Raw genomic sequence first — 13,483 nt, 5'->3', positions numbered from 1 at the left:
AACACATAAAGAAAGAGCAATGCCAACAGAAGCAAAATTAGAACCAGCAAGATTTCAGACAAAGGGCTTGGTTTTGTGTGTCCTTTTCAGATCTTAGTAAATCTGTAGCATTCTGTGGCTGACAGGAGAAAACTTTTTCAATATGTTCCTTTTCCTAATTAAGTATTTATTTGGTGGCTACCTCCCCCTTTGTTGAACAAGGTGAGTGGTGGGTACAATTCCACTTGCTTCAGCAAGCACTGAGGTTATGATTAGACTGCCAGAAGAGAAAGGAGATGTTGCAGATATTAACCAGTCATTCAGCAATGCACACCCGGGGCCAGCAGGGCTGGTCTGTATGTGCACATTTGGGAATGCGCTAAGGATCATTTCCTCATTCTGATGCATGTAGAAATAAGCTGCTTTTTCTCCCCTTTTCAGCTGCATTTCATTTTGCTATGTAAAGAAATAGACAGATCTGGCCTTTCTTTTTTAATAATGTTTTAGGACCAGGGTACAAAAGAGGTTAATGCATTAATTTTTGACAAGTGATAAATGTACTGCAATAAGCACATCCTACATACACAGAATATATTTCTCTATATAATATGAACACAGAGATATAAAATAAGTTACACTTGTCTTGGTTTTTCATCACAGTAGGAGCTCAGCTTATATAAAGTGACAACAGGAATTGGAACAACACGCTGCTCCAAAGCAACAACAAAACCCAGAAGAGTGCCTGTGTGTGTTTGTGTGTTCAGGAAACAAAATAGGAAATAGAGGGATTTCTGCCAAAATCAGGTCTTGAAAACAAAAATCTCATAGAGCATGAAAGAGGAGGGAGAGGGTCTCTTAGCTCGGGGCAGAAGTTCTGGAGGAGATCAAGTGTTACTGTGTGGTGAAGAGGAAAGTGGGTGAAGGCTGTCATCTCTGCTACATTTGTGGGGGCACAGGTAGTAGAGCAAGCTCTGCCCCGTGCCCCAGTGTTCTCTGCTCTTATGACGGACCATCTACCTACCTGACAGTGACAGGTTCCTATCTTTACAATAAGAATGGGACCTTAGCCTACACTGTGCACAATGAGAGTAAACATGTCACTTCACAGGAATGATAAACACCACCATTGTTCAAGGAGAAAAACACTATCCACTGGTTGTGAAATGTTCAGTGAGCCTGGGAGTGGTGTTCCAACCCACCTGATGTCTGCCTCTAGTGCCCCCTCCTTCTGTATCCCTTGGGGGGTGGTTCTCTTGGCCATGCCTGCAGAACTAATCTCCCCTGGGGACTGAAACAGGAGGTAGAGACGATTGGGAATTCTCAGTGCCTGTCCCACAGCAAACAATGAGGAACTCCAGCTGCCCAGTTTAGAGCTGTTTCAGATTTTATTTATATTGTTTTTTTCTTTAAGGACAGGGAAACACTTGTAAAATCTGCATCTAACAGTAAATCAAGGCTCTTAAAAGTCTTAACTGTGGGGTTAAGTAACTAGTATTTTAGTGTGGGCTTATGTTCGTCAATCAGGGAAGTGCTCTTCAGTTTGGCCAATAGCTTGGAGACCTTGCAGTTTCCTCTTTGCTAGCAAGATCTGTCTCCTGAAGTTTGTGAGACCCATTTAAGAACAGAGGGTGCAGCCAAAGCTCAGGAGTGATACTGGCAGTTAGCAGGTTTCCGTTAGTGCCTACTCCACTCAAAAAACGCAGCCCACTTCAATTTTTCTTCTACTCCCGCTTATCAGATTCTCCTAATCTCAACATCCTTTCCTTACCTTCATATTTACAGACTACACGTTAGAAAGCAGGGATGTTACACTGGAAGAGTTAATTGCATATTACTGTGAAGGACTGGACTTTTTTCTTCTCTTTACTTGTTTTCTTCATACAGCAAAATAAGATATAAATCCAAAGTTGATCTCACCTCTAAAGGTATAATTTAAGTAAACATGTTTTTCTAGATCTTTTTTCCCCCCCCTTCCCTTTCCCTCTCCCGTGTAACTTTCCTTTCACTCTGTTACTTTCCTTTTGGATGGAGGGAGGAGATGGGAAGGGAGCTCATTTGGCAGCTCATGACCTTCCAACTTGACTTTAATGAGATGATTCGCCAAGGCAAACTCCTCATCATCCAGCATGCCATCTTTGTCGATGTCAGCCAGTTTCCATATCTTGCCCAGCACCGTGTTGGGCAGCTTAGACCTTACCATCTCCTTCTTTGCATTGGCACCAGTTATTTTACCATCGACAGGCGAGAGTGTGTAGAAGATCTCATCATACATGGGCTTGTCCCTGGCCACCACCCACTCGGCATCATCGATCCCTTCACCAGCGCCTTCGCCATAGCCATGGCCAAATGGACCATGCAAGGTGCCCTCAAAGGCTCCTCCCTTCACCATCTGGGTTGGCCGCTGCGACTCTTCCTGGCGTACAAGCACCATGAGCTGGGCGATGTCATTGGCCAGCATGTCTTCCACGGTCTCCAGCAGCTTGCTCTTCAGGGGCTGGAACTTGCTAAAATCCTGGGCTTGCAACTGATCCTTAAAGTGGGACAACATAACACGAGGTGAGCAATGTGGCCGTGCACAGTACAGTAACAGAGTGGGATGCCTGTCTGCCATGTGGCTCAAAAACCCCTGCTACTGCAGAGGAGTGGGGAGCTCAGCATTCCCTCCTCTGATAACCCTGCTCCTCAGCATGTGATGGGCTCTCTCTGGCTGGCCTTGCTCTTACTTAAATGCTCTTTAAGCCCTACAGAAAATGATCTTCTCAGCTTACAAAGTGGGGCTGACATGGTGAGAAGGGAAGCGGTTTACTCAAAGGCCAAGACAATGGCCACATGCAAGTAAGACTCCTCCTTTCCAAGCTACATGGAACATAGAAGCAATCTCCCTGAAGACCAAACTGTTCAAGGCAAACTGGTTCTGCAACTCTTGCTACATCCTCCAGCCAGTGCTCTGCATTTCCTCCCCCTCTGCACTCCAGCAAAAGACTGTTCTATTCATCAGCATGCAGGGCATCTTTCAGATGCTGTAAAGGCAGTAGCATGCCTGTAAAGAGGTGAGCATGTCTTTACAGCATGGCTCAGTCTGTAATTTTCACAGCTAAGTAAAAGTGCTTTAAGCAGGGCCTGCAGATAAGTCTCTTCTAAAAAACTGCAAAATGACCTATAGCTTTAACCTTCACCCTCTACTTGTTAAATCCACACTATTCACTCCTTCTGGATTGGTACAGTTATTTTTAAACACACATTTTAACAAGCAGTGAATGGGATCATCTATTGGATACACTCCATAGATCTCAGTCCCAAGAACTTATGGAAAATATACTTCAAAAAAAGAAAAAGAGCAGATGGGTGTGTTTTCCATGGGGAGCTAGTAATGACTTCAACAGCTAGCAACTCAGAACAGGTTTCTGCTTGGACTGAAGCCACGCAGCAATGTAGCAGTGTCCAGCATTGTTCAAATATACAATACAAGGCTCTGATCCAATGTTCTTTGAAGTCTTTGACTTGCATGAACACTGGGTCAGGTCTTAGCTCTGCAGAACAGAAAACCTGCTTCTCTGTTTAAAACAGAAAAGGAGGATTAAGTTTCCACAGCCTCCCTTCTCTCTTTCTATATACAGAGTGAAGTAGAAGACAAGGAAAAAAAAAAAGGCAGCTCTTGAGGAAGGGGGCATATGTATAACTTTTTCTGGTTATAGTTTTTCTTTTAATACACATTAGCAATATTCTCAGGCCTGGAAAATCTGTAAATGGAACCTGGAATATAAAATAAAGAAAACCAGAAGAAATAATGTGCTGTCAAGTGCTATTCAGGCAGAGATCTGAGAAATGAAGGCAGCCGTAGCTTCACACTAGCTCTATGTGCAAAAATGTTCATGCCCAAATATAGCCTGCACATATTGCAAGGCCCATTTCAACATTACAACAGGCCTTTCCCCACAAGCAACAACAATCAGCATCTGCGTGGCTTCTGTCGTATTCCCTGAGGTACTCTGATGCTTGGGGCTCTGGCCAAGATGCCACTGCTTACCTGCATCTTTCTTAGATTAGGGAAGTCTCCAGGTGAGATCTGATGCTCCCGTTCAATTCGGGCATAAATCTCTCCCAAGTTGTTAACAAGCTCTTTCTTTTTATTGTCTTTCCCGAACACGGAGGGCATTTCCTTCTTTAGGGAGCTGATGATGTAGGCATGGACCTGAAGGGCATTAAATGATACAGAATGGAGAAGACAAGTGTTAAAGAGCACATCAGAAAATTGTTCCCAGCAGAGAGTATCTCTGCCTAGGACTCAACCCCATCTTGTCCCACCCTGAAGAGCAAGCTCAGCTCCTCAGCTTGCCTGTACCTACTGGTTATTGCTGCAGTGCTAAGTGCTGCTCAGCTGTGTGCTCTGCCTGTGCTGAGACAAGGTGAAGACAGTGTATGAGTCCTAGACATACAGAACATTCATACACACTTCCTGGAGGGAGTGGTGTGGGTTTTTCTTTCTTCCACTGGGCATGGCCTTCCAGGGAATAGTCCCGTTCCAGTCCAAACCAAATATACTAGTTTTGGAGCTCTCTACAGACTATTTTTACTGTTTTAGTATGAACGCCAGTCCTTAACTTGTGACATTTTGTGTTTTCTCTTAGAAATGAAGACCCTTGCACAGAGGGCTTTCTAGTGATCTTTGACCTCTCTTCTCAATCGATATGGGGTTATTTCCTGTGTCCTGAGGGGCTTCATTCAGCTCATTTCAAATATCCAGAGGTACAGCAGGCTTATTTGCCATTCTTGCGAGTCTCTACCTCCCCTGTGTCCATCTAAGCCAGGTACTTCTCTTGGCTAATGAAGTTTAAGGCAAAAGAGCTAGAGCTTATCAATTCCCTTGGTGTGCGATTCTGACATACTGAAAAGGTCCTAATTCTCAAGTTGCTACCACAGAGCAACAGATCTGCTCTCCAGATCCCTTCAGGTGCTACCTGCTTTGATCTGTGGCTACCTTTCTCAATGTAGCCTGTCATCATTGAAGCACCAAGCAAAGGAGGTGCTTCCTTCCTTGAAGTGCACAGGACTAGTATGTTGGGCCTGAGTGAAATGGGATGGATAAAAAGTAGGATTCACCAGCTCTGCAAGCCAGACTGGCCAAAACCACTCCCCCAAAGCCTCCATACTGCAGACAGTCCAAACTAAATGCCTGGGGGGTTCTATGCCAACACCCACCTTGGCCAACCGTGCTCGCTTGATGAGGTCATTCAGCTTCCTCAGGGCTGCATTGCGGGGCAGGCTCTGGATATCCCTAAACAGGTCCTGCTCCTCTGCCTCAAACAACTTGCGGTTGTCAGGGATGAGCAATGGATGAGACCAAAAGGAGCCAATGTAGACCCGGATGACCTCAGGAGTGTTGACGATCTTTCCTAGGGACCACATAAGGGCACCGTACACTCGCATCAGCTGTTGAGTCTCTATCTGGTCAGCCTTGTTGAGAACAACTCTCATCTTGTCCTCATGGTTCTTTAGGGCCTTGATGACCTCAGAGAATTCATCGGAGATGTCCAGCTTGTGTGCATCAAAAAGGAGAATGATGCGGTCAACCCGCTCAGCAAACCACTCCAGTACAGCAGCAAAGTCATAACCTGCAAGGCGGGGAGGAAAAGCTGAGATGCACATGCATGGGAGTAAGGAGAAGCTCAGGTACTTGCTGTACCTGAGCTATGCCATCTGAGGGTAAACTTGCAAAGAGGAAGCTTCCCCAGCAGATCAGGTAGCTTGATAAAGGAAACATTAAACATCATTCCTCGTCCCAAAGGTGGAGATGAGGCATTGTCCTTCACACTGAAACACCCAAGGTGCACACAGTCAAGGATGGCTCTCATCATCTCCTTAAGAGATCACCCAAAGAAGTCCTGAACTTGTGCTACAGATGCTTCATTTAAATGCATATCACAAGGGAACTGCTATACTCAAATAGCTACTGTAGAAGTCTTGCATGTGGCAACCAGAAGTCTAGTTTCTGAATTACTGGCCATCAGCATAACATACAAAGGCTGTAGAAAGCTGGTTAATTGCAGTACTTGTACCCAGACTCGTTCGAGATGCATGTCTCTATTGCTTAATAACTCTCAGGTCTTGTCTAGTTTGGCAAGACTGTTTGTCCCATCCAATTCAAAACCCAGGATGCAAATAACCTGCCTTACCTGAGTAACCATCCTGTCGTACCTCCTGCATGTGCACAAAACAAAATGATTTGTGTTTACTTTGCTAAGTGCTTTATGCTTAGCAGACAGCATTGCTGTGAACACCAGAAGTGGACTCAAGCTACAAACTGTGGGTTCAAATTTCTTATGCCTCAGAACTAAGAATAATGGAAGCACAGTGTTAGAGCTGGGTGCGTCTCTAGGCAATACAGGGCATGATAAATAGTGTGGCGGTGATGTTATTTAAAAACCAGCAATAACAGCAACAACATGACCTCCTTTCCTAGCTCTGTGGTGTTTTTTCACCTCTTGGCCTCACTGAGAGGCTGGTGTTCTCCCCTTTGCTCTTTCAGGCTCTCCTATGCTGTGCAATATTTGGGGTTATCTGTGTTTCCAGAGTGTGGTACTCTGTTAGATCAGGACAGAGCATATGCTGCTTGCATTCAAATCCTTCTACTATTTTAATCTTGGCTTTCATGAATATATGTATGACAATTAGCTCAGTACTCCTGCCTCCCCTTTCTTCTTTCTGTCCTCTTCAAAACCTAGAGGACACTCAGTGCATCCTAGTCATTAGGTCAGAACTACAGAAGGAAAGACTGCTGAGCTCTGATCTTGATTTTTGCCACTAGACTTTTCTTCCTTATGACTAAGCAAACTGGGGTGGAATCCTGGCTCTCAAGTCACATGAACCTTCCCTTCGGCTGGATAAATTGGTATGAAATGTTTGCCACTGAGAACTTGTATACAACTACAAAGCATTATTATTGGGCAGAGTTTTGCTTTGGTCAATTATAGTTTTCTCCTTACAAGAAAAAGGGGTGGGGTGCTCTTGGATGTGGACAGCTTGCTCTGCTCTTTTCCATGGGATCTATGGAAATTGGATGGAAGAGAGAGATGTCTGTCCCACCAGTGGCATTTTGCACACTTAGGACACTGGTGCCTTCTCTGGCAGCAGTAAGCAATGATGGGCCCTGGCTCTTTGCTCAGTTACGTTTGATGCTGAGAACTTCAGATAATGCAGATTTAGCATTACGTTTGACAAAGACCTGCTGAGCATTCAATATTTTATATGGATATCCATATATCTTGCCTAGTCCATCTGTCTGACCTCAGTAACAATCATGAGTCAGATCCTCTTACAATTGGAATAAACTTCGTCCTGCTTGCTTTCAGATATTAACAGCCTTTTAACCTTAGATGTTCTCACTGTAAGGAGCTTACCTCTACAGGTCTAACTGCATATCTGCTGTAAAGCTATGTGTGCTGACTCCTTCCCAAAATGCTCTAGGAGGCACTGGCAGCAGGACAAAGTCAATACAGACACCTTATTTCATGTGGACTGGGTTCAGGTTCCAAGTTGCTGCTCTGCACACAGATCAGTGAGTTTGCAAATGGGGACCACCCTCCCCTCTAAACGTGGCATGCACACCCACATCTAATGTTCCATTCTGCCTGGGCTGTACTGGAAACCACTTAGCATGACAGGAGAGTTTATTCTTCATACACGGAGCTACACAGCTTGCTTTTTCACCACTGAAGCAATGAGTAAGGCTGATTTTGTTTGGAGATGTTTGTGTGTTTAATCTTGTCGAATCTCATTGACTGGGATGCTTTATTGTCAAGCTGGCATGTATTTGCATTGCACCATGACTACTTTTTCCAGCCTTTTTCTTGGGGGGATCAAGGGGAAAATAGAGTCATGCTCTCTAAGGCACCTTGTAATGCTACAGTGATGTCCTGTCATGGATCATGTGGATAGTGTCCCTCTGACAGTAGAGGAACAGCCAGTTAACCTCCCTATGTTAATAGGGGCTAGGATGAGATGGGGAAGGTGTCTGTACCTATAAAAAGAAGTGGCATTGTAGTTTTGGCATTAGCTGAGGACCTGGGAGACTGACTATAGCCCTTCGATCTGCCTGGGTCTCAGGAGTATTGCAAAAGTATTTTTAGTTGATTCTGTTGATTCTTATCATGTATCAAGCCTGGATCCGCAACAGCACTCAGAAGGTATCTGTTCTGTGAGCTTCTCTTTCCTACTCGCCAACAAAAAGGTTGCTCTACCCAACAAGAAAAGGGAATTAACATCTGCTTAGACCTTTTGTATGTTCCCAGCTGCTACAGTAACAGTCAGTGGAGCGAGTCTCGAAGGTCCCTGTGGACTTCATTAAATGTTTAGATTGATTACTAGACTTTCTTTCCCAGCTTCTTTGGGGATATTCTCCTGACAGCTGTCCTGCATATCTCCATTGAAGATAGAATAAAGCCCTTGGGGAGTAACACTTGGGGTGATGTTTCAGAGCAGGCACAACAGTAGGGACTCATCTGCATCCCACTCTTGGGACAAAAACCCAACTCATACACTCATCTTGTATGTCCCGCTAGCTGCGACACTTAGGAAATGTGTGAGACCTCTCCTGTAGGTTCCCAGCTAAGCAAGAAACTTCTCTCTGTGCAGTTCTAAGTATTCTCCGGTATGGAGGTATTTGTCAGGAAAACCAAGGTGTGTGTATTTTGTTAACTGACAACACTTTAGAGGAAAATTATCATAAGTATTGTATTATTCCCTAACATGTAGTATGACCTGCAGAAAGGGCAAGCGGACAGACCTCTGTTTACAACTATCTACTTGGAGTCTGACTGTGGTGGTGTTTTCTCACACAGACAAGTGCCTAGAGAATTGCTACACTGGTGGTTCGCAGGGCTGACTTTTTAGTTTTGCTTTTAGCACGAAAGAGTAGATTGTTCCTAAAGCAGAGCTTTCATTTTCAGATGGTTCTTCAATAGCATGGAGAACTGAGGATATTTTGCCTGACTCCAGCCAGAGCTGGAGGTGCTCAACACTTGAAAACACATGAAGTTCATTCTGTAACTAAATCTAAGCACTATAACCTCGCTTTGACTTCCATTCCCCTATCCCTTTTTCATTTCACAGGTGCGTAGGGCCTAACTTTTTCTTCTGGCAGATTATCGGTGTGTGATCTTAGACCAAGAACTGATCTTGATCTACAGTCAAATTAGGAGTTTTTGAAGTGTTCCCTTGCTCATTCCACTGCAAATGTGTTATGTTTCTTCACGCCCTCTCTTAGTGTTGTAGTGTTGCTAAGGCCTCTCACAAAAGCAGCCAGTTACAATCTCTGATTTGGCAGTGTTTCAGTGATGGGTGAAGCTATCCACATAACGGTTTTATTCTAAAACTGTTTTATTCTAAAGTTACAGGGCATTTGGGAAACCATCTGCTTGCCAAGCTGCATAAATGCAAAACCATCACTGCAGGGATGTTCAGACAAATGAAAAGGGGAGGATTTTCTGCTCAATAATTCCTGTCTGTGGTTGCACTTGCATTTCTGTTGAAAAATGATGCACAGTTAAACATTCTCTAATATCACTGATGCAGCTTTCACAACCTCCAGATAAGGTGAACATGAATAGAAAATGAATCCCAAGCATACAGTACTAGGAGGACAAGATGAACACAATAATAACTTTCTTCTATCAGATGGTGTTTTTTTTTTATAAGACAGATTTCCTTCTGACAGCGTGAAAACAACTCAACAGATTTTAACTAAAAGCTGATAAGTCAGTGGATTTAGCATAGAGAGAAAATGATCTTGTTGACACCCTGCCACCTAGACTCCACAAGGCAGACTGGCTTAATGAATACCTGTCTGTGCACTATTGGAATACCTGGCAGCATGCATTTCACTAAGATCTGGCAGGATTATGCAATTATACTTCTGTCAAGTCAGACCAGGCATGATACAGCCTTTATGCTGACTGTGGGAAGACAGACGATACCTGACCCAGCATAAAATCTGCCTGGCTGTAACATTTTTAAGCCAATTTAAACCAGCAATGAGTGTGCATGTATTGGTTCAGCATTTCTCACCATGTAGCTACACTGGTTGTTTTAATTGTTTGAGGGTTTGGTTTGGTTTTTTTTGCCTAGTAGTAAGCACTCTGGATTTCCTGTCTTGTGAAACTATGTGCACAGCCCCTGTGGTCGTGGAATTCAGGTGGGATCAAATGGGTATAATAAGATCAAGAAATGCTGAAAACCCTAAAGATGCTGCTTTGCACCAGGTATCTCACAGCTTGCTGCCACTACTGCTTTAAATCACGCTGCTGCTTTTAGTAGTTGACCTCTTTCCTGCTGAATTTTAGCCACTGGGAGCTCCCTTTTCATCCTTTTAAAGCCGGTGTTATCCAAAGGTTGAATATTCACTAGATAGCAGCCCTCTATAGGGAGGAGTTTTATGGCTGTGTCCCTATTTGGCAACTGATAGACTGGCTCTGTGTCTGAGGACAGCATCAGAAGATGGGATAGCTGGCATAGCAAACACTGACTACCTACAGAAGGAGCAGCTCTTGGAGATGAAGCGAATGCCTATACCAGGGAGCTAATGACTTTATCTGAATTTTAAATTGAATAATACGGTTTGGAGGCTTAGCCTATCTGGTCACAGTGATGTCCTGCCTGAAAGCCCTTCAAAGACAACTACATCATGGCAAAACAAGCAGACAACCCACACTGGAGAGGGACAATGTGCCAGGAGGGGCAGGTGTTACCTGTGTGTGACAGATGGCTGTAAGCAAAGGAGAAGTAAGGCAACATGACGGTCAGAAGAAGAAAATGAAGGCAGGAAGGGAGAGAGAAGTGACACATCCCTTTGAGGACACACACAGTGAGTGGGAAGCAGGGTAGGTAGTTGTTTTAAGACCTTGGGAGAGATTGTGCAGCAGAGAGAGGAAGGTGATAGGGAAGAATGAGATGAAACAGCTGGGACTGGGTGGAAGAACAGTGGCAAGTTTCTCTCAAGGTGGGAGCTGGTGGTGCCAGCAAGGAGAGGACAGAAAGGAACATGAAAAGCAAGGGATGAGCACTGGATATACCTCACTGCAGCTCATCCCAAACTGTCTTTGGAAAATGCTGCCATACTCCTCCCTGGAAGTGGCTGCCTTCCACAGGGATATAGATATTCCTGTAATGTATATCTGTGGGTCTGTTGGGAAGTAGACAGAAGTAGAGGAAAAGGTTTCTATGAATGTTACATGTCATAATTTCTAGAGCAGGCCCCAGATGCTGATCACTTGTGCCTTTGCCTATACTCAAAGAAATAATCTGTCCTGGAGCTGCTGATTCACAGCAGTAGGAGCTACCTCATCCAGCCAGTGTGTGCATCTCCTTCTCCTCAGTACCAAGGACTAATGGAAATATTACATATATTTTAGGGACTTAAAGTTTCCCAAAGCAAAGTCAAAAGGACTCAAAGCACAGCAAACCTACCTATGTTCTTGGCTAGGAAAGATGAGTGGGTGTCATATTCCTAATGCTAACATTTACATTAACCAGTACCTGGAGTGGAAGGCTTTAGCTTTCATGTTTCAGGGCCAGGAGCCTGACAGTGCTCTTGCTTTATGTTAGTGGAAACTGAGTGAAATCTCAGTAGGCATATTGAAATCATGTGAAGCGAAACTCATGATAGCATTGTCCACAACAAAGTTTCCTTATAACAGCCTGTTTAACTTCTATGTCCACACAGCAGAACTCTTCCCCTCTAGCCTTTACATGGTTACGTCTTTGTCATTTGTCACAGATGGATTGAGAGATTTCTGATACTTGGGCCAATCCAGAAAACAGTTCCTAGCCAGATTTTGAGACCTCAGAAGGCATCTGAATATAGGTCAAGTTTTCCAGAGTAGTCAGTACACAGCAGAACTGAATAGCTGGAATTCCAAGGAAGTCTTTTTACTACAGTGTCCAAATACAGAGTTCTCCCAGTATACATAGTTTAAATCTACGGAGAAATCATGTTTGAAAACCTGGCCTGAAATGGCCATCAGTAACTGGTAGCTGCTACCAGTGACCAGGAAACAGTCCTTCTCCATTGTTACTCAGTGCTGAAAGAACACATGATAAGCATAAATAATGCAAATGGATGAGATACTGATGGGCATGACTATCTCTCCTTGATGAAATCAGATCCTTAAGATATTGCTGGAGTGCACAGTAGATAATAAAATGGACAAATTGAACAGCTGTTCTAAAAATCACACTTGTTTGGCTACACAAATTAAGTCCTTGCTATATGTTAACAGGAATAAATAAAAAAAGCACAGCCCTCTCTATCTGTGCACTATTTAATCTCTGTTCTTCTGCATCATTTCTTTCTCTTCTAGTTCAGAAACTGTAAAATATAGCAGTGTTTCCAAAGGAAATCATGAAGGCATTCCCTCTCCCCAAACAAAATCATGGTTTGGTCTTCCCAAAACACAAATACAACCATGAGGTTTTCTTTGCACCCTGCTTACAGATCAGAAAAGTTAGGTTCATGGCTTCGTATATTTCTATGAATAAAAAGGACAAAACTGTGCAGATTTTCTTCTCATTCTTGCATTGCTCTTAAAGGAAGCACAGAGCTGTGTGGCTGCAGGAACTGAGCCTTTCAGTGGTACAGTGTTCATGAGACTGTGATAAAATCAGGCAAGTTGGCGGAGAGGCTGCTGCATTGCAGCAATGGAGGTGAACTGGGAAGTGAAAATTAATCAGTGCACTTTCACCCTCCCAGGCAGATTGAAATACAAATATAAGCAAACATCACCAGTAGGAAGTATTATAGCAAATATTTGAAATGTCTCCCATTTAGAGGCTTTCAGGGTGGATGCTTTCAGTTGTGTATCATGCTGTTGCTAGCACACACGACAAAGCTCTTTAGAAAAAATATTTTCTTGTTGCCATTGTACCCTAAACAACGTCACATGAAGTGGGAGAACATCAATTCCCTTGGTATTTGCCTTTCCCTTCCAAGTGTGGCTATTTGAGACACAGTCAAGTCTGAGAGCTCTGCATTGCCCAAGACTGTTGCTATTAGCATTTTTCTTCTCACTGACAGGCTTGTGAGTGACTAAATATCCCTAGTGCTGAAGCTGCTGGTCATTTGGGAATTCTCCTTCTTAGGAGGCACAGCAAGGCTAGTGTGTGTGGGGCTTTCTCCATCTTGGCTATCGGAAACCTGGGCTGCACTGCAGCCAGCAGAATGGAACTGGGTGGAAGGCTGAAAAAAAGGCTGGAATAGAAATACTGGCAAGAAAGCTGATGGGGAATGATGCTGCCAGTCCTGACCTGTGGCTAGGACCTTGTGCTCTGCTAATGTGGGAAGGGAGGAGGTGATATATGTATCACCTATATATATATTAAAAATATACATACATATATAGAGAGAGGAGAAAAATGAAGTAAGTGTTCAGGATATATTCAGGAAGTATTACCCTGAAACAGGGATCACAAACAGCTTGGCTGGGGCATCACTGAATGTGGCAGACATGGATCT

The 13,483-nt window shown here is 43.8% G+C and overlaps 1 protein-coding gene across 1 annotated transcript in view; it reads right to left on the bottom strand.

The window, feature by feature from the left end:
* Positions 1 to 458: 458 nt before the first annotated feature.
* Positions 459 to 13,483, bottom strand: part of EHD3 (EH domain containing 3) — a 30,175-nt gene continuing 17,150 nt past the window's right edge. The window contains exons 4-6 of the mRNA XM_030498972.1: positions 5,179 to 5,591; positions 4,007 to 4,171; positions 459 to 2,509 (exon numbers count right to left, since the gene is read on the bottom strand). Coding sequence (XP_030354832.1) covers positions 1,982 to 2,509; positions 4,007 to 4,171; positions 5,179 to 5,591 — 1,106 coding nt within the window. The 3' untranslated portion in view covers positions 459 to 1,981. The remainder of the gene's footprint in view (positions 2,510 to 4,006; positions 4,172 to 5,178; positions 5,592 to 13,483) is intronic.

Source organism: Strigops habroptila, chromosome 10 (genome assembly GCF_004027225.2).
Source record: "Strigops habroptila isolate Jane chromosome 10, bStrHab1.2.pri, whole genome shotgun sequence".
NCBI classification, from domain to species: domain Eukaryota; kingdom Metazoa; phylum Chordata; class Aves; order Psittaciformes; family Psittacidae; genus Strigops; species Strigops habroptila.
The sequence above is the reverse complement of the archived record's forward strand: the minus strand, read 5'-3'. Positions and strand labels throughout refer to the sequence as shown.